The sequence below is a fragment of the Dromaius novaehollandiae genome, chromosome 2 (assembly GCF_036370855.1).
Source record: "Dromaius novaehollandiae isolate bDroNov1 chromosome 2, bDroNov1.hap1, whole genome shotgun sequence".
NCBI lineage: Eukaryota > Metazoa > Chordata > Aves > Casuariiformes > Dromaiidae > Dromaius > Dromaius novaehollandiae.
In genome coordinates this window covers 144,768,710-144,788,868 of record NC_088099.1, presented here as the reverse complement: position 1 = coordinate 144,788,868, position 20,159 = coordinate 144,768,710, and the positions used below count along the sequence as shown (strand labels likewise).

General features: G+C 54.3%; 1 protein-coding gene and 1 long non-coding RNA gene across 3 annotated transcripts; one reads left to right on the top strand and one right to left on the bottom strand.

The window, feature by feature from the left end:
- Nucleotides 1-215: 215 nt before the first annotated feature.
- Nucleotides 216-12,978, bottom strand: LOC112990028 (uncharacterized). The gene is made up of 3 exons (XR_003260976.2): nt 12,658-12,978; nt 7,423-7,481; nt 216-4,125 (listed from the first exon to the last, which is right to left on the bottom strand). It is a non-coding gene; the product is annotated as an uncharacterized LOC112990028 (long non-coding RNA).
- On the top strand, nt 12,959-18,843 carry OSR2 (odd-skipped related transciption factor 2). 2 transcript variants are annotated; one of them, XM_064507679.1, is made up of 4 exons: nt 12,959-13,345; nt 16,008-16,733; nt 17,536-17,635; nt 18,321-18,843. In XM_064507679.1, the coding sequence occupies exons 2-4, from the start codon at nt 16,078-16,080 to the stop codon at nt 18,393-18,395; spliced, it is 831 nt and encodes a 276-aa protein (XP_064363749.1). In that variant the 5' UTR covers nt 12,959-13,345; nt 16,008-16,077; the 3' UTR covers nt 18,396-18,843. The 2 variants fall into 2 exon arrangements, with proteins under 2 accessions (XP_064363749.1, XP_064363748.1); XM_064507678.1 differs by having other exon boundaries at nt 12,960-13,345; nt 18,239-18,843.
- Nucleotides 18,844-20,159: the final 1,316 nt, after the last annotated feature.

Below are 20,159 nucleotides of genomic sequence, written 5' to 3'. Positions count from 1 at the left end.
CTGATCCAAAATCCATTAGCAGCAACAGAGTCTTTCTTTGAAATATACTACTTTGGGGACCAGTTCACAAAGCAGGGTCCTCTCTAATTTGCTGGTGGGAGTGTGAATATAAATGTAGATTTTTGTGACTGGTGTTTCCCTCCTCAGTCTGATTCATTTCCCAGGAGGATGGAGGAAAGGTCAAAATCGAAGGCAGATCATGTTAGACACCACCATTTATTTGACATAACCTCTTAATAATATGTCATAAGTTTATTCGATTAGGAATAATACAGTCAAAGATATAAAATAAACAGTATACAGATGGTCCCCTTATTGTGGAAATGAAACTAAGAATTTGAAATTTTAGATGCTGAGAAAATTTGCTGTCCTGAGTCACGGAGACATTTATGCAATGTTGTGCTATTTGAGGACTTTTTAAATGGTATGATAATTTTAAGCAAGATTATGTAGAGGCAGATTAAAGTCAAACAACTGTGTAAGAAAGAACACCCACAAATATCTACAGTACTAGTTACACATAAAGTAACAGGAACAACACATTATAAATACAAATGCTTGATTTATGCTGTATTATTGGTGTTTGATTTAAAGTTTCAAAATGACCTTTCAAAAACAAATACCTGAAGTCACTTCATTTTGAAAGATGCAGGATATTCAGCAAGTCTTAATCAAATGCCTCAAAAGCAGACGCTAAAGCCCTGTTCTAAAGCATATTGAATTGGGCTCCCAAGACCAGTTTTTAGCACCTGTTCTTAAAATAAGAAAGAAAAAAAAAAAGTACTCTGCACAACGATTATGCACTATTTTCCAGGAATTCAGCAATTTCTTGGAGAGATTAAACTTACTGCAGCTTCAAAATAACAGGGTTACTGCAAATTCTGAATGGCTGCATATCTCTGCAGGGCTGGATAACAGCTAGCACAGTGCGCCTCTGGGGATTTTTTTAACTGCAGTTAACCCATCCTCCTGTTCTGCTCCTATTTTTACATGACGTGCAAAAGAAAATGTTTGTGCTTAATACAATATTTATAGCTATAAGTAATAGTCAGTTCCTTTCTGGTTTTACTGTACCAGCATGTACAAGAAATACATAAAACTATATATATTGTTGCTGCTACTTTGCAAGATGTTGTATATATTGTAAAGCTGGCTTTCTAATAGAAGGCAGCTAAAGACCTCTGCACTTAAATCTGCCAAAGCTGATACAGCAATCACAAACATGTGTTGTTACACTTCTTGTGGCTCATCTCCACATGGTGCAGCTGTTGTGTTGGCTAAAGAAAATGCAGGCCCAAGGGAAACAAATTTAATTCAGCTGGGGTGACTTCCACTAAAAAAAAGTGTTTTAAGGAGAACAGGTGCCTTACAGTAAGGGGGATTGTTTGAGGGGTTTTCCCCAAACTTGTTTTGTTTCTAGGAAGTCTGTTCTAAAGTCTTGTGCTTCTGGTAATAATCTCTTGCAGTCTAATTTTTAAATAATACCCTTCAAAAAGGCAATAGATTCCAGAAATTCTAGCTGTGTTTGTTTGCCTTAGTCCTATGATGGGAAGACCAGCACAAGACCTTATCGCATGAGTTAGAAGCCGGAGTGAGCCTTATTGCCGTTATTTGGATTCCTCAGCCTTAGGAAAGTTTGTTTAATCAACAAATGACCGTGCTGAGGCAGCCCCAGCCCCACAGCCGGTGTAAGTCAGCAGTTGACACCCACAGAGCTGTGCCAGTTTATCCCAGCTGACAATCTCTCTATTGTGTTAAGCTTGATTTTTGATTAAAGTCACTTACATAAAGCATCCCTCTAAATAAATGTTATTTAATTAAATAAATAAACCAAGCCAAAGCATTATTTAGTCTACTTAGTTTAATAAAACAATATGAAGTGGATGACTTTTCTTTTTTCCTTTTTTTGGAACAGAAAGGAGTTTACCTTGCATACTATGATACCTTCTTTAGTTTTGTCATGCATTCCTGGCTTTGTATTTCCTCTGGTATAGCAGACTGGAAAGTATTAGACTGATGCTCGGTGGCTGAGTCAGCAGCCTTCGGACATGGTAAGTAGCAAATCCTACAGTGCTGAGACAGTGGGATCCCTGGGCGCTGGGAAACACTGTTTTCCCAGCAAGCTCCCCATAGGTCTCCCTCAGTGCTGACTGAACCAGCCTTTCAGAGAGACGAAGCAGTGGCCAGCAGATCTTTCTCCTCCCATGCTGTTGTCAACCCTTTTTCCAAAATGGGCTAGCTGAGAACTGCTTCTCTTATTCTTGCTGTGCAGATGTCTTCATACTTCTGTTTCTCCTTTCTGGCCTGCTGTTTCTTTCTCCAGGTCTCCAGCAAAGGTCAAAATTCCTTTTCTTTGGGGAAACAGAAGTCCAAACAAGGCATGATTTTTCACTCAGACCCCAGTCCTCCATTCCTACAGAGCTGGTTCCTCTAAGAGATGTAGAGACAAAACTCTTGAATCTTCCTTCTTAGGTTCTGACTGATAAACCAAGGTATGACGACAAACTTCTCCTGTTTTTCTTTTTACAAGGTTAAGTTCTCGTGTGAACCTTTACTGCTACATTTTATGTCCTCAGGGTGTCTTATGCAGACCTTGGGCATTTTTTTTTAGGCATCTTCTCAAATTTCTAAATTGGAGACCCAGAACTCCTACTGACTTCCTCCTTTTGGATAAAATCCAGATCTCACCAAGGTCAATAGCAAAGTTAACAAGATTTTGTTTTCCATGTATGTCTGTGCATAAAGACCTGCAAGAAATCTTGCATTTTCACAGACTTCCCCTTACCAAGGAAAAGTAAGTTGCTCTGCCCTTGCCACCTTCTCAGCAGGAAAAGCCCCTAAGTTTCACTGATCCCAGGAACTGCCACTTCTGTACCTCCACTCACTGCCCTGACATCAAAAGCTAGGAGTAGCTGGACCCAAAATACACCCTACCACAGTGAGGGAGAGAAGGGTCACAGTTAACAAGAGTGAGAAGCAACTGTAGGAGGGAAAATGTTCACAGAGAAGCCACCGTGGGGACGTTCCCTCTTTACCATATGAACATGTAACACCTTTTTCCGAACACCAACAAAAAAAATTTGTGGAGTGAGACTAATTTCGAAAAGTGCCTGACTGCCACCCCAGGAGGCTGGTTAAAGTGATATCTGGATTTAAGAGTAACCTCCTGCTTTTCGTGTCATTGGAGTATGTGCTTATCAGGGAAGTTTTATGTTTGGGGTTCAGGGAGAAGGTGATGGCCATCTACTCTGAATGCTTTCAGACGGCTGGTTTTTCAGTACACTGCTGGCACTCTTCCAGGAGGAGGCCTGGCCATTAGATAAGCTTAGTATTATGATGGCCATTTGCAAAACAGATGAGAGCAGAAATAGCAAGAGGAAATGAGAAACCTAAGAAACCTGCTGGAACTCCCTTCAAATAAAGATCCAACCTTGGAAGAAAAAGTCTTAGATCCTTTCACTGAAAGAAAAGCAGGTGAGCCTAAGTTTTCAGCTGCTAAGAACACTGTAACTATTATCCCATGGGAGACAAAAGCACCAGCTGAAGAAAAGCCACCACAAGTGCCAGCCTGAGGAAAGCTAGGAAGCAGTACACTTGCTTACTTTGTGGGATTCCACACAAAAGCTTTCAGGTAGTGCCAGAGAGGATCCATTTATTTCTGGTTTTAAGTTGTTTTTTGTTGATGAAGTCCATGTCCATCCTGGTTAAGGATCCTGTTTAATAATCCTTTCCTTTGCCAGTATTTAAACAGTGTCACATGGCATCGGAAGGTTATGCTACTAGAAGATTTGACAGGACTCCTTTGGTAAATCCTGTGGAGGCTGTTCACCATTCCAGCTGCGTCTTCCACCTCCTTGCCAAATGTTTCTGGAGGTGAATTGGCAAAAGGGACCATACCCCTTCAGCAGGTCCAGTTCACAGTCAGATGCTGTAACTCAGATGTGCAAGCAGATATAGCTGAGGGCCATTTTTGTTCCTTTAATAGCTGAAGTCTCCTTTGCACTGGTATTTGGAAATGTTGTGACCAGTCATCCTTGGTTACCATGTTTTCACTATCAAAGTTTCACATGGAAATGGAACTGATGTGGCGGAAACAGGAATGAGGCCTTCTCCACTGATAATTTCCTGGCAGAGAGAAAATATTATTAAGTCATCTTTTTTTAATCAAATACTCTCACCTGAGTAAATATTCCAGCAATTCCAATTTTTAATTTTATTATCATAGTCTGTTGCTCAAGCTGTGTTTTCTGACTTTGCAGCAATCCTAGTGCTATGAGCACATGAAGATTTTTCAAACTGGCATTGTATTCAGTTCCTTTTACATTTCCACACATAATCTGCATAACATTATTAAATCTTTCCTGTACATTATTTAGCCTCTGGGATCAAATGAAATCATACATAACTGGAACTCTTCGGGCTTTGACAGATGTCCTCTGGCAGATTTTTTGCAGCGGTTTAAGTCGTTACTACTCTCAGCTATTTGCTTGGCCTTTTCCTGGAATGGGACATATCTCAGCTGCTCTGGTGGAAAACACTAATGTCTTAGCTTTAAAAGATGATAAAAGTGGGTTTGTGTTACTGCACTAGACTGTGGACTGCAGCGGCTGAAAGGAAGGTACAGTCCTTTTCAGCAGGTCACCTAGAGGAAGCGTAGTCTTGCGCAGACGGTTGTCAGAAGCGCTGGCAGTGGTGGCAGGCACTGCTCACTTGTGAGTACTTGGAGGCACATTTATAGCATTTAGCCTCTGGTCCATTTTCCATGGGAGAGCACAAGGAATCTGGGTTTTCTTTTACCACAGTGAAGGTCATAATAAAAATCCTTAACGTTTGCAGCTCTTCTTCATGAGCATCCAGATTCTTACGAAATTTCTCTGCTTCTTGAGCTTTACCTTACTGCAGTCATAAAGTCATCCTAAGTAACATGGTATCTAGACAGTACGGAGTCTATTTCCTTTCGTCTGTATACCTGCAGAAGACTTTTTAAGTGTGGGAGGGCTTTTTTCTGCCTTGTGTATTTTGTAGCCTCTCCACTAAAAAGAACGCTGGGCTTAAGGTCTCTGTCATGCTGCCTAGGTTACCACACTTTCTGCAGATTTGGGCTGAATAAAAATAGTCATCCCCATGTCCCTAATTTGTTTTCTAAAATCTCTGTACCAATCTCTGTATTAATATGGAAAAACAATAACTTCTAACTACCATCCCATTTTAATGAGCCCAGATCTTTTTAAACAATTGAGCATTTAAATCTGCGAATAAACTTAAGAATGTGTCACTGCATTCAAGAAGTGTGCTTTAGTTTTAAGAAACCACAGCTGCAACAATAAGATGGAAATTTGACACACACTAGGTTGAAGGTGGTAAGGATTAAAGGTACGGAATTAGAAAAACCTTGCACTGCTGAACAGAATAGAGCACATAAATCAATGACTAACTTTGGCTAAGCTTTGCGTTACAGAAGTATGCAGCACTGCAGCTTCACAGTTATCAGTATTTGTCATCTTGAGTATCAGTACAGATGCCAGATGCAAAAGAGGGGCCCAGCAGGAACATGGGGGATGAGGAAAAGCAAATTAATAATTTCAGTGACAATGTACACTATTTTGATGTGAAACAGAACTTCTGTAATATTTCAAGGGACATTCATATATATATATATATATATGTATGTATGTATGTATGGACAAAAGCTGTTGGAAATAAGCCTTTGACTTCAAAATGTGCCTGATTAAAAAGAATACTGATAAGAATTAGGAAGGGAGCAGCTGGAACTTTGATTACAGTTATGTTTTCTTCTGGATGTTTATTTCTAGATCACTTCTGCAGCTGCTTTTATCTACTCCTCAGAAGTTCTTATAGATTTGAGGAACCATTAGCTGTAAAAGTAAACATTAGCTCTGGTCTGTTTTTATGTATCTTCTTGAAGACATTTTTGGGGGAGGAGAGATAACATTAGACTAATGTTGAACTAGATCAGACTTAAGTGATGCTTCGTGCAGCCTTTTAGCATTTCTGGCTTCACCTGTAACTCTAACAGAAAATCAAGTATTTCTAATATTCCTCTTTACCAAGCACACGTAAAAGCTTCTAGGAATAAAAATACTCTCTTCAGAAAAAAATTAAATTCATGTCTCACTGCATTTCAAAAGACAGAATGCTTTCAAGTGTGCCTCCACTATCTAGGTATATGCATGGTTCCTAATACCAATCACACTGCCTTTCAGTATCTGCCATCTATAAATATTATGCTTTGAATAAAACAGATCTACAGTTTTGGCTCCACTTCACTCTGATTTATTTTGTTATTGTAGTCATTTAAGAGTTCTTCAGTAACTGTGTTTTTGTATTTGCTTAAGAGCTGTCTACTTGGAGACCGGAGAAAGGTCAGGGTTAACCCTGCTTAACCTTAGCTAATGACCTTTATCGGTGGTCTCCTTTTCAGATCTCAGGAGCGTCGGCGATGCTGCTATGGCCACAGGCTGACTCTTATACCAGCTCCCACTGAAGTAAACACACTGCAGACTGTATTACATTTACGTGCTGCTTCTTCCCAGTAGAGGTCTTTACCATGCCGTGTCGGGCACAGCCCCCCTCATCAAAGTCACGGAGACTTTTCCACTTTCAGGTTTAGCCAAGGGTTCAAGTTCAAGATAGCTTTTGTTCAAGAATCCTGTCAGATGGCTGCAAGGGTCTCCTTTTGCCCCCTTTGTTGGATTCAGAAAATAATTTTTCACTTACCATGATCAGCTTTGATTTCTCTACCATTAACATTTCTGTTAATAATGGAGGCTTCCTTAAAACTTACCATAGACACCATCCTAGGCTCCCTGAAAGTCTCTAGTCTTTCAGATGACATTAATCCTTGCCTTATGCCTACCTTGGGACCCAGTAAAGCTGGCATCCTAAAGCCCGCCTGGTCCCAGGGTCTTGCCCTGTCCCCTCTGTGCAAACCCAGCTTTCCTGAAACAACAGATAGGGAGTACTGCACTGACGCAGGTAGGCTCCATCCTGCGTTCAGAGAGATGGGCAGGCTCGTGACAAGTACAGCAGTGAAATTCAAAAAGTCAGGTTTGTAGTATGGCTGACATAGTATCTTTTTCCCTTCTTCGATAATCTGAAAACCTGAAAATAACTGGCCTCAAGGCAGTTGTGCTTCTGCTGCAGTGTAATGTCCTAGGCTTTCAGTTCCCTTGCAGCTAAAATGAGTCCTATTGTTGAAATGAATAGGTTTTGTATTTTTCTTGGAAACAGTTCCCAAAGAGGCATTGGAACTAGTAGTATAAGTTTTGCCAGCCTATCACGGGTGAGCAGGTCAAATAAATGAAATAGCTAATGCAAGCAAGACAGAGCTGCAATAATAATTGATATTCTTTACTAGCTGTGACACACCATCAGGGTGAAAGAGAAGAAACTTTTATTCACCAGTTTGCAAGCTACGATTTACCGGCCTGTAGGAGTTCCTCCATTACTTTCGAGGGGGTCTGTGAATGGAAACAAAGGAGAACAAGTTTAGTGGCAGTCCATTGAAGAGGGGTATTTTATCACTGGAAAATGAAATAGGGATTCATGAGTAAAGAAAGTGGGAATCCATTATTTAGTTTCAACTCAAGAGTCATATGGGTCTTATGTGCCTTCTGTGCATTGTCAGCTCGCAGTACCCAGAGAGGCAAGACTGTCTGTCATGGTACACTAGGTTCGCATGTTGGCAGTGGGCTACCAATCTGCAAGACTCAGCTAGTACAGGGATGGGAGGGGAGGGAAGGGGAGGAGAACAGTACTCTTTACCAGAAAATGCTCTGACTGGTCCCTCCCCAGCTCAGACACATTCTTGAACTGATTGTAGCTCCAGCCCCATTCTTAGCTCCCCCTTTGACTGTGCAGCCTTTCCACGCTCCAGGGTGATCTTGCCCTGGTTTTTCTCCACTGTGGCAATGGGGAGTTCAGTAAAACTACCTCTGAGTTCATGGGTAAAAGGGTTCTTCTTTCCATGTCACACACTATATCCAAACTGATCCTGATAGTTGTCTAATCTGTTCTGAAAAACCTCTGAGGTCTCCCTAAGCAAGACCAGCATCATATCCACAAGCTTCATGCTGGAGCAACTGTCCCTCCACCTGACCGCGCTCTGCTGCTGGGAGGCGGCAGTAGGAGGAAGCCGAAGGGAACACCAGCATTTCCCAGGATGGTTGTAGCAGATGACCACGTGGCAACAACTTAATTCATGAAAACAGGCATGAAAGCAGTCATGATGCAAAATTTTGCCTGCAATAGCAACTGTCTTTGTTTTTTTATAAGCTTGTATTCATTTATTTATTTTTATGAGGTGATCTGAAAATAATGACCCTGATTCAGGAAATCCTTTAGAACAGCAGTAAAACACATGCTCAGCATGCGACTTTGGCACATAAAGAAACCAAAGCACCTGCTTAGGTACTGCCTGAGCAGTGGTGGACTTAAGCATGCACTTAAGTGGTTCCCTAGATCATGTCCAATAGAGATACAGGGTAGTGTTCAGCTTTGGCAGTGACTTTTAGGAGTCTTCAAATGCCTTACCATAGTAAGTTTTCCCTCCATTTCCTTATAATTCAGGAATCTTCAATCCCTTAACTTTAAAAGACCCTGATTTTCCTAAGAAGGGCAAGGTTTCATCAGCAAGGTTTATCTGGACATCCTAGGCGTGAGCTTGCCCAGGAACAATTGGTACGTTTTCATAATATCTATTATTGTGCTTTTCTTTGAATTAGATGCCACAAACAATAGAAAAAACATGCAGAGATTTATACAGACATTGTGCACATCTGTAAGTGATGATTTGCCTATGCTTGCACCGTGCTTGTAATACTCTGAAAATATTTGAAATGCTCTGCAGTATCCCAGTTTATAACATATTCTTTGCCACAGTTTATACATCGAGAATGCATGCTGAAAACAGGAAATACACATGTGGAGGGTAGGTAAAAGGGAATTATAGTATACACATTATATTCAGCAGAGTAGTCCCAGTTTAAAAGCATCACAAGCACCAGGCTAGCATAAACAAATCATTGCTTAACCCACAGATGTATCTAATGACCATATGTATCCTGCATGTTTACAACTGGAAAAACCCCTCTGAGCTTTTCTATTGCTAGCTGACTTTCACCCTATAGTATTAATTTTATTTGTGAAAATCAAGCTATTCACTCGGATATAAAATAGTTCTTAAAAGGAAATAGAGTTATTTAATATAAGCCGCAGGACAAGATGTATGGGCCCCGTTCTCTGCTGCCTTGGAGATCTCATGTCCTAGGTGAGTTACGAGGCATGAGACCAAATGTAGAAATGCATTTCTTGAACCAATTTATTGCTTTTATACAGTACTTCTCTTAGGCTTCCCCCCTCACAGTTGGCTCCGAGACTGCACACTTCCCGATTCTTCCAGCCTCAGGCAGCTGCAGGGCTTCAGCAGTGCCTGAAATCCCTCCTTCCCCAGGAGCGAAGTGCACAAGCCCACGTGCGTGCAGCGAGCAGGCGGCCCTGGGGCCCCGCTGACCTCCACCTTGCGCGCTCGCCCGCTCGCACGCCGCGGCTGCTCGGCACAGCGGGGCGAATCGCCGCCGCCGGGAGTGCGCGGAGCGGGCAGCCCTCGGCAGCCGCTCGGCTCCGCTCGGAGCGGCGCGGCGAGGCGCCGGGCGAGGGGAAGCGGCCCGCCCGCGCCGTGGGTGCCTGGGCTCTAGCTGTGGCTGCAGGCAGCAGCCCTGCTCGGTGTCTGCGTGCTGACGGCAGGACAGGTTTTAGCCAAATGGCTGCTTAAAGCGAACGATAGTAAAGTAAGGCACGTCGCATTTCTGTACGTCTTGGCAACTGCTCGTTTCAGGCACCGCGAAAACACCCGCTTGCTGAGGGCAGAGGGAGGAATGTTTGAGGGTAGGAAAGCGCCCTCGCCGCGGGCTTCCTTCTCCCCCTCGCCGGGCAGCCGTGGGGCAGGGCGGAGGGGCGAGCTCGCCACGGGGCTGTCTGCCGGGAGGGGGACGCCGCGGCAGCAGAGCCGCGCTCCCCGGGGGGAGGCACCGGCAGGGCGGCCGCCGTCGGGGAGCGCCGGGGCGGCGGGGACGGGGTCCGCGGGTGCCTCGTTTCTCCCTTCTGCCTCCGAAGTGAGTGCCGGGACGGCATCGGCGGTGCCGCGGCTTGGCGCCTCGCCTCCCGCCGTTGCGGCTGGTTGGTCAAACCTTGGCATCTCAGGACTGCTATATTAAAAATAACAAAACACAACAAAACAAATCTGAGTGAAGTAGATGATGATTTAGTCACCTGGAAGCACCAGTGGAAACAGACGGCAGAGCTACGGGCGGTCACTGTTCCCCCTAAAACAAAACCAGCCCTCGGTGTGCCGTCCGAGTGCTTTTAAGCACCGGCCTGTCTACGAGGGAGATCAAATATTGTAAGAGCAGCAAACAACAGGCAGCGCCTGTCCCGCCGCGCGAACCGCCGCCGCCGGGCAGAGCCGAGCGGCTGCAGACGGGCGCCGCCGTCGACACCGGGGCTGCGGGGTCCCGCGGGAAGCGCGGCGCCGGGGGGCGGCCGGGGCCGGGACACGGGTTCTGGCCGCGCCCGGCCTGGCCTGGGGCTGTGGGCGCCTCTGCCCCGCGCCCGGCGCCGCCGGGGGGCCGCGGCTGCCCCGGGGCGGCTCAGCCCCGCCGGGCGTTTCTCCCCGCGCCTCCCGCTCGGGTGGGTCCCCGCAGCGCCGCGGCCGCACCGGGCTGGAAGCCGCCGGGAGCCCGTGTGCGGGCAGCCGCCGCCGCGGCGTTTCGGCGCTGAGGGCAGGACGGGCGGGCAAGCTGGCCCCGAAGCTACACTGCAGCGCGGTGACTATTTTAATCTGTTCCCCGCAGTAGGAACAAACACTGCGTATCTCCGCGCTCCCGGCAGGCGCCCACAACTCAGACTGTATTTCTGGGGGAGTAACAAAAACCGAGGGCGTGCAGCGGCGCTCGGACAGCCGTGCTTGCGCTGCGGCGGCGCCGCGGGGGAACGCGGTAGCTAAGCCCTCCGCGCTGCCTCTCCGGGCCGCTCCCGCCGCGAGGTGCAACCGGGCGGCTGCGGGGCCGCGCCAGGTGCCGCCGGGCCGGGCGTCCACGGGCAGTGCCGGCAGCGCCTCCCTCCCCGCGGACGACCCTCGGGGCCGGGCCCCCGCGCAGCGGCGGGCCGCCGCGCCGCGGGGCCGGAGCGAACCGGAGCGGGCCGGCCGACGGCGGGCGAGGCGGCGCCCCTGGCGTGCGGCGCGCGGGCCTCCAGGGGTCGCTGCAGCACCGCCTCACGCCGGCCGCGGCGCCCGCTGTGGCCGCGCGGCCCCGACAGCCGCCCGGCCGGGCCGGGCCGGCCCCGCCTCGCCGCCCCGGGCTCCGCTAAGGCGGCGGCGGACGGCACCTGCCCCGGGCGGGGCGGAGGGGAGCTGCCGGCGCCGGACGCCTCGCGGGTCGCCCCGGCGCGGGGACGCGCGCGAGCCCCTCGGGCGCCCTGCCGGCACCTGCTCGCCGCGCGCTGCCGGGGCGGCGGCGGCCGCGCTCGGCGAGGCCGCGGGGCCGGCGGGCGCTTCTCCGCGGGCGGCGCGGGACGGCTGCCCCGGCGCTGTCGCTGGCGAGGTGATGCCGTGGGGCTGGGCCGTCCTCGGCAACGCACCGGGCACCAAACCGCCCGGGTAGCGTTTTTGTACCGTTTTATTCCCGTCTTCGGCTCCCCGCGATTTGAGCCTTTTTCGTTTCGTTGGCTGGTTTGGGGTTTTTCTCCCCAACAAGTGCCGCGATTTTTTCCTTGCTGTAAAGGGCGACAGATGACGGTTCTCGCGAAAGCAAAACCCTTCCCCCCCGTGTGTCGGCGGGGAGGGGTCCCCCCGGCATCCCAAGGGCTGCGGTGCGGAGTGAGAAGGGGACAAACCCGTCGGCGGCAGCGGGGCGCCAGCCCGGCCGCCGCCACCCCGCTGCCGAGCACCCGCGGTGGTTTCGGTCGGGGGCAGCCGGGGTTTACAACAGCGCGGTGTCTGCGCAGCGCTGTGCTGCCGCAAACGAAAAGGGCGCGGAGCGGCCGCTTCCAGCGCTGCGTGTGCCGACTCCTGCCCCCCCGAGCGAGTCAGTGCAGTTTGTGCCGTGCGCTGCAAGGAGGAAAAGCGCCGGTGCAGCCGTCACTTGCGTCCTCTTCAGCGGGCAGGAGTTAGCAGCACAGCCTCTACCTTGAAAATTATTCCAGGCCTTTTTTTTTTTAGTGCCATTCCGCCTTACATCTTTTAATTCTTCTCAAACTCTTCCTTCAATCCTCCAGCGAGATAACCCACTGAATCCCCCCACACACGGCGTTTAACGTACACGTACAGAGTAAGAACGTTAACGTACAGAGTAAGAACACGCTATTACTTAAAAAAAAATTGACGCCAACACGCTGTATGAAACCGACCACACTGCAGCTAACGATGAAAACTACCAGAGTGCTTTTTATCGAGAAACGTGGACAGCATCGCTGAGGCCCCCTTTAGCAGCGAGCTCTCCGCGGACGAACCGAAACCGCTCCGGGCCAGGTGCCGCTCGGTGCCCCGGCGCGGGCGGCCCCAGCGCAGCGGGCCGCGGCCCCTCACGAGCGGGCGGGCGCTCGCGTGACGCACACGCAGCCGTTGGGAGCGAACGTTACCTGCACGCGCGGCTCCTCTCGGACACGCGGGCGACCGCCAAACGGCCACGCTCCGGGGTCTTTTAAAGCGTTTTAAGGGGGAAATAAAAGGCGGCGGGGTGAGGTGTCCGCGGCGCGCAGGGTCCCGAACCGCGGCGGGGTGCGCGGGGCTCCCGGAGGGGCGGCGGGAGCAGGGGGGCGGGCGGGGGTCGGGCCGGGAGGCCGCCGGCGGAGGGAAGAGTCACCTCAGGTGACGCGGGGCCGGCGGGGGAAGGGCGTCCGGCCCCTTTAAAGCCCAGTTGCTACCCAAACACGGGTAAACACTGCGGGCGGCGGGGCGGGGCCGCGGGCGGGGCGGGGGCTGCGCGCCGCGGGGAGGGCCGGCGGCGGCGGCGGGCGGGGACAGCGCTCCGCGCCACTTACTGCTGAAATGTGATGGACCGGGCGGGGGGCGGCTCAGACGCGCACCGAGCCTCGCCGCGGCCGAAGGCAGGAGGCTCCGGGGCGGGCGGCGGAGGTCTATGCCGGCGCCCCGGGACTTCCGCGGCGAGACGCGCCCCGAGCCGCCCCGCGGCCCCCGCACCATGCCGGCCGCTGCCGCGACCGCCTCGCTGCGCGCCGCCGCCCCCTCGCTCTGGATCTAATGTCTCCGTGAGGGGCCGCGATCGCTGCCTCGGCGCCGGCCCGGAGGAGCGGCCCGCCGCCGCCGGTAAGTGGCTCCCCGCGCGGGCCGGGCTGCGCCGTCGGCGGGAGCGCGGCCCCTCGGCGGAGCCGCCGCCGGCTCTGGGCGCCCGCCCGCCCGCCCGCCCGCGGCTCGCTGCCATCCCGCCCCGCCGAGCGCTCCGCGGCGGCCGGGCCGGGCCGGGCTGCGGGCGAGGCTCGCGGGCGGCCGCCGGGACCGCAGCGGCGGAGCCCCTGCCCGGCGCCCCGCAGCGCGGGTCGGCCGCAGGCAGGTAGATGGAGGCGCGCTGGGGAGACAGCGGGCTTAGCTTGATTAGGCGCCCTGGATGGGAAGGGAAAAGGAAGTGCCAAGGTTTAAGTAACATCCGTTTTTGGTTGACTTTCCCCCCCGCACAACTGCCTTACTATGAGTAGCCTTAAAATCGCACACGAAGGCACTTTCCGGTCTTTTTTGATAAGCTTCAAAAAAGGTGTCTAGAAGTACGAGTAGCAAGTAGTACGAGTATCGCGGTTCAGACAGTGTAGTTTAAAAACGTAGTTTTAAAACTTTCCGTGTTAAAATGCGGATTTCCCGTTGGGAATGCTTTTTCTAGAACAATTACGGACTTGGTTCCTTGACGCGAAAGCGAGCGCCCTGCACTGATAACAGCGCACTCGGTTACAAAACGCAGCAGCAAAAAACGAAACTCGGTCCTACAGAAATAATGTACCTACGTCGCTCGTTTGCTTATTTCCGAGGGCTCCGAAATGCATATTCGGTGAGCCGAAATTAACCCGGGAGCGCTCCCTGCTATCGAACAGCGAAAACGGATTTTAAACTCTCTGCGCTGTTTTCTGACGAAAAGCGAGTAAGAACTAACACTACGACATCTTTAAAAATAGGTCTCTATATATAACCGCCCCCCCCTCAGAAAAAATCTCTCTATATAATAGGTCAAAGTGATAATACTGCCCTTGGTCTCCATACAGTAACAAATGAAAAAAAAATTAAGCGCCAATGGAGGAGATTCCGGGGACCCATGATTCAAAGAAAACGAAAATAGGAGCGACTAGCGCTGGAATAACTACGACACGTCTCTGCCGCATTTTTTTGCGGAAGGCCAATTTAGTGCTGTGTGACAATCGGGGAGGAAAGGTATTTTAGAAAATATATCGAAAGTCACTTTGCACCCAGAAGCTGCACCGCGCTGCTGAGGCACGGCAAAGCCCGGCGTCCGCCGCGGCTGCTGCGGGGCGGCGGCGTCCCGGGGGACAGGACGCGCCGCCGGGCCCGGTCACCAGCGCCCGGGCTCCGGGCTCGCAGCGTTTCCCTTGTCGGGCGTTTTGGGAAAGGGCGCGTCGCCGGCGCAGTCACGCAGGTCGCGGGAGGCCTTGAGACACCCTCGGCCCTACCTTTGGTGTGCAGCGCCCGTGCGGGCCCGCGGGGACCCCGGCGCTCGCTTTGGCTGCGCGGGGCGCTTTTCTCGGCCTCGGCGGTCGCTGGCAGCGAGCCGTCCCCGAGGACAGCCGCGGCGGCCGGGCCCCGCGCAGGTGCCCCCTCGGCCCCCCGCGGGACACCCGGGCTGGGGCTTTCGGTCGAGCTGCCCGAGCGAAGCCCGCTGACAGCGGCGCCCGTCGCACTAGGTCGCTCCCGCACCGCCGCTCCGACGGGACTCGGCGACCGCCGACGGGCAGCGCCAGGCCGCGGCGGCGCCCGGCTCTTCCCCGCCCCGGGGGCGGCCGGCGGGGCTGCTGTCGCCCCGGGGGGCTGCTGTCGCCCCGAGGGGCCCATCTCCGGCGGCTCCCCGGGAAGGAGGGGAAGCGCGGCGCCGAGGCCGCGGCGGGGCTCGGGGGCCGCCGCGCCGGGCGCTCTGCTCCCCGCCGCTGGGACCGCTCGGCCCCGGGCGAGCTGCGTGCGGCGGCCCCGGCCGCCTGGAGGGGGTCGCCGCGCCGAGGGGCTCGCTTGGGACCTGCGGCGCGGGGGGCAGGCGGCGGGGAAGGGAGCAGGGGGGAAGGAGTTCCTCCGCGCTCCCTCGATTATCTTGATAAATGAGTTGTCGCTGAAGGAAGAAAAATAAGCACCCGCGCTAGCATGGACGGCGGCCGCCCCCTGCGCCCCCGGGCCCTGCCTCGGCTCCGGGCCCTGCCTCGGCTCCAGCCCCTCCGTGCGCGCCCTGCTCCTTCCCGGGAGGCCCCGCCGGGAAGCGGCGCGGCCTCCGCGCCCGCGGCAGCTCGAGGGGCCGACGGGGGGGGAGGGGGCGAGGTCGGGGCGGGGGGGTCCCGCGGCACCATGAGGGAGCGGAGCGGCCCCGGCCCGGCCCCGGCCCCAGCCGCGCGTTCCCGGTACGTTTTTCATGCTTGGTTTTAATTCGAGGCTGCAGCGCCTGAAGCGGGGTCGGCGTTGGTGTGCTTTTTCCTAGCTGTTTTTGGTGGAGAGGTTGTTTCTGGGAGTCGTGTTTTTATTTATTTTTTTACGCCGTAGCTTCTTCGGGCTCGGCGACTTGTTCCAGCGGCTCAATGGCAGCCGCTCCTCGCTGGCGCTCACTGGAGGCAGGGGCTGCGGCAGGGAGCTGGGGCTGGGACAAGGCAGCGCAATGACCATCGTGCCTGGCCCTTCCCGGCTCCTCTGTCTCGCTCACCTCGGCCGAGGGGAAACACGTTGCTTTCAGTAAGAAGTCTCTTTCCCCTCCTTTCTCCCTCTTTCTTCCTAGGAATTTCTTCCTTTGGAAGTCCTGAAGAGAGGCAGCAGCTCCTCCACCAGCCTGCCCCCACCCTGGGAAGATGGGAAGCAAGGCACTGCCAGCTCCGATCCCGCTGCACCCGTCCCTGCAACTCACCAACTACTCCTTTCTCCAGGCTGTGAATACCTTCCCCGCGGCTGTGGACCAGTTGCAAGGTCTGTATGGACTCAGCGCCGTGCAAACCATGCACATGAATCACTGGACACTGGGCTACCCCAATGTGCACGAAATCACCCGCTCCACCATCACGGAGATGGCAGCCGCCCAGGGCTTGGTGGACTCCCGCTTCCCGTTCCCCGCGCTCCCCTTTGCCACGCACCTCTTCCACCCCAAGCAAGGGGCCATCGCCCACGTCCTGCCGGCCTTGCACAAGGACAGGCCCCGCTTTGACTTTGCCAATCTGGCCGTGGCCGCCACGCAGGAGGACCCACCCAAGGTGGGGGAGCTGGCCAAGCTGAGCCCCGGACTGGCGTCTCCCCTGTCGGGGATCAGCAAGCTGTCCCCAGACCGAAAGCCCTCCCGCGGCCGCCTGCCCTCCAAGACAAAAAAGGAGTTCATCTGCAAGTTCTGCGGCAGGCACTTCACCAAGTCCTACAACCTCCTCATCCACGAGCGTACCCACACGGACGAGCGGCCCTACACCTGCGACATCTGCCACAAGGCCTTCCGGAGGCAGGACCACCTGCGGGACCACAGGTGAGGGGCCAGCCTCCCCCACACCCTGGCCACTCCTGGCGAGAGGCCGCTGGAGCTGGGCCGCAGCGGCGCGGCGGCGGGAGCCATGCGCGGGGGCTCAGGTTGCGCTCGCCCCGGGGAGCTCCGCTCCGAGCCGCGGAGGCGGCAGGAGGAAACCCCTGTGCTCTGTGGCTGCGGAGGAGCCCGAGCGGCTGGGCTGCACTCGCCCCGGGGAGCTCCGCTCTGAGCCGCGGAGGCGGCAGGAGGAAACCCCTGTGCTCTATCGCTGCGGAGGAGCCCGAGTGGCTGGGAGCTCCGCTCTGCTCTGCGGGGACTGGGCACCTCTGCCGCTGCACTGCTGGTGGGGCCGCAGGGGGCCGAGGGGAAGCCCTCGGCGCTGTTTTGCTTTGCAGAGATCCTCCCGCAGCATGGTGCCGGTGGGGTGGGGAGGAGGGAGAGGTGCAGGTGGGAGCTCCCGCACTTGCCCCCCTCTGCCGCCAAACCACGCACGGGCCGAGAGCGGTGCCTGGGGACGTCGGGCGGCAGAAATCAGAGCAGTGGGCTTGGGTCCCGCTGGCGGGACAGATGCTGTTCTGCTCATGCAGTCCTAATGTGTCACCAGAGAGGGCAATCAAGCGTTGATACGAATTTTTGTAAATGTTTTGAACCAAGATACGAGGTTAGCCATATACAGAAGCATACGGGGCAGAAAGGCGCGGGCAGGGTTGGCGGGGCGCCGGGCTTGCTCCTGGAGGGCTGGCCGCGGGGCGGGGGCTGGCCCCGCGTCTCCCGGCGGCCGCTCACCCCCTCCCTTGCCTTCCAGGTATATCCATTCCAAAGAAAAACCCTTCAAGTGCCAGGAGTGCGGGAAGGGCTTCTGCCAGTCCAGGACCCTGGCGGTCCATAAAACTTTACACATGCAGGTAAGCCCGGTGCTACCCCCGCCGCCTCCTCGTGGGCGCCGGCAGCAAGGCCCGGCGCGGGGCAGGGCCATGGCAGCCCACGGCCCCAGGGACGGGCACGGAGGGGCGCAGAGGGGGCTCCGCAGGGTAGCTCCGCGCCCAGCGCCGCCACTGCACTGTTGGGAAAGTGGCCAGAGGTTACTGCCGCGGCCACGGAGGGCTTGCTTAAAAAGGGTGGCCGCGCCGGGGACGTGGTGCGCAGCGGGTGCACGCCTCGCTTTTGGTTTCGTCAGCGCCGCCGCTCTGAGGTGTTTTTCGTTGCGGGCTCGGAGCGTGCCTCCGCGGCGGCCGGCACAGGGGGTGGTGTGGAGCGGAGCGGAGCGCCCTGGCTGCCGGCAGCGGCCGCGCTGCGGGCTGCGCTGAGAGCTGCAGCCCCGACCGTGGCGGGCAGGACGCGGCAAGGCGGCGGTGTCGTGTCTGCTCGTGCTCCCGCTCTTGATGTGTGCCGATTCCCGGTGTTTCACGTTATGCATTGTGATGACAAAAAGTGCAGTAATACGTTAAAATCTATAACCTAGGTAGTTTGTAAAGGATTAATCCTTTGCTTGCTTCAAATCTGAACAGGAATCTCCACACAAATGCCCCACATGTGGAAGAACCTTTAATCAAAGAAGTAATCTGAAAACTCACCTTCTTACCCATACAGACATCAAGCCCTACAACTGTGAGCAGTGCGGCAAAGTGTTCAGGCGAAACTGTGATCTACGGCGGCACAGTCTAACTCACACTCCGCGGCAGGACTTCTAGAGCAGCCAGGGACCTGCACCCGCTTCTGCAGCTCCAAGTTGCTATTTTTGCTCAAGGACTCTATTGTAGAAACTCACAGACATGCACACACATGCGCGCGCACACACACACACACACGGACGTACGTACACACACAGAGACTCACATGCAGACTCAGGGGCCAATCTTTCCTACCACGCGTCTGCAAAACTCCTTTAGAGAGTGTGGACTGCAGGATCGGGCCCCTCTCCAACCCACACCGAGAGCGCAAAGCTAATCTTGTAGATACTCACAGCTCATTTTAGAGCTCTGTACAGAATGTGGTTTTCTTTGTTTGTTTGTTTCGTATTGTCATGTCAGATGCACATTGATAACAAATCTGGGAGTCAAAGTATCTCTTAAAAGTGTATTTCAAAATAAATCTTTTTTTTGTTTTCCAAATACCTCCTGCCTTGTTGTATTATTCTCTGAACATTTGGGCTTTTTTTTTTTTCCCTGCTGTGTCAATGCAATGGTAAAGCATATTGAATAAATTTTCTAGCCGGGTAATTGTACTGTCACAACAATTTCAGTGATCGCTTTTGTTTGGCCTGTTCCACTGTTGCTTTTGTGTTATCTATTGTTAAGTAAAATGAAAGTGTCCGCATTTGAGCAGTTATAGCTCTATTACTTAATAGTATGAATGTCTAAATATTAACTTCTGTACTTTTGTTATTTTCCCGAACGAAATACTTTTTAAAAAGAAGAGAAAGAAAGAAACATTTGCAAATAAACAGATCTTAGGAAATAATGTATAGAGCCATTCTTAAGCCAAAGCGGCTTATTAGTAACTTATTTGCAATCAGCCCATATATTGTAAAAGTCATCCCTGGCGTGGAGATTGCATTAGATAGTCCCCTGCCATTAGACTTTGAACACGGGCAATTCGCCCGCGTAGACAGGGACTTTATACTGCAGAAGACGACTCTTTCCCGGGAGCTCTGGAAACAAACAGCGAGGCATAAATAACCCCCCGCCCCGGGCCTCCGCGGCGGGTTGCTCGCCGGCCCCGCGCCCCAGGGGGACGCGGCGGCGGGGGGTCGCGGCCGCCCCGCGGCAGCGCACGGCTCCGCGCCGCTCCGCGCGGGTCGCGCTCGGGGACGGCGCCCCCCCGCCGGCGGGGTCCGAGGGGCCGCGCTCCGCGCCCGAGCTGCCGCCGCCCCCCGCCTCGCCCCGCGGCCCCGCTCCTGCCCGTGTCGCCCCCTCCAGCGCCTCTGCCCGCCCCCGACGGCGCGGCCGGCGCTGAGGCGCTTGCTCGCAGCTGCTGCCGGGTGGCTCGGGCGCGCGGCCCTCCCTCTGCCGCCCCGCGCTCCAGGCCCTCTGCGAGGGGGCTAGCAGCACCCTCCCCGCAACCTCGGGGGGCTTGCTGTTTTTTCTAGGCTGGGAACCCCTCCCCCCCGCCCTCCTTCTCCTCCTCCTCCTCCTCCTCCTCCTCCTCCCCAATTCAAGTTAGAAAAGCAGAGTGAAATCTGCCCCGCTGCCCCATGGAGCCCCTGAGCTGCGGGGGCGATCGTGCCTGTCCGCGGGGAGGGCTGGCTCCCCGGCCTGGCCCCGACACTGCCGAGGCCCCAGCAGAGCGAAGGAGGCCTGTCCGCCGCAGGGACAGGTCTCTCCTGGCGCGGGGCGGCCCGCAGCGAGCCCACGCCGACAGGGCTGCAGCCTCCCCATGCCTGACACTTGGCGGTCCTGCGGCAAGGAAGCGCGCGGCCTGAACCCTGTT

What these genes read in the sequence shown, in the direction of transcription:
- OSR2 (XM_064507678.1), top strand. Translation starts at nt 16,078, where the DNA reads ATGGGAAGCAAGGCACTGCCAGCTCCGATCCCGCTGCACCCGTCCCTG. An exon ending in GACCACCTGCGGGACCACAG is followed by an intron (nt 16,734 to 17,535) that starts GTGAGGGGCCAG and finishes CTTGCCTTCCAG; the next exon opens with GTATATCCATTCCAAAGAAA. An exon ending in ATAAAACTTTACACATGCAG is followed by an intron (nt 17,636 to 18,238) that starts GTAAGCCCGGTG and finishes AAATCTGAACAG; the next exon opens with GAATCTCCACACAAATGCCC.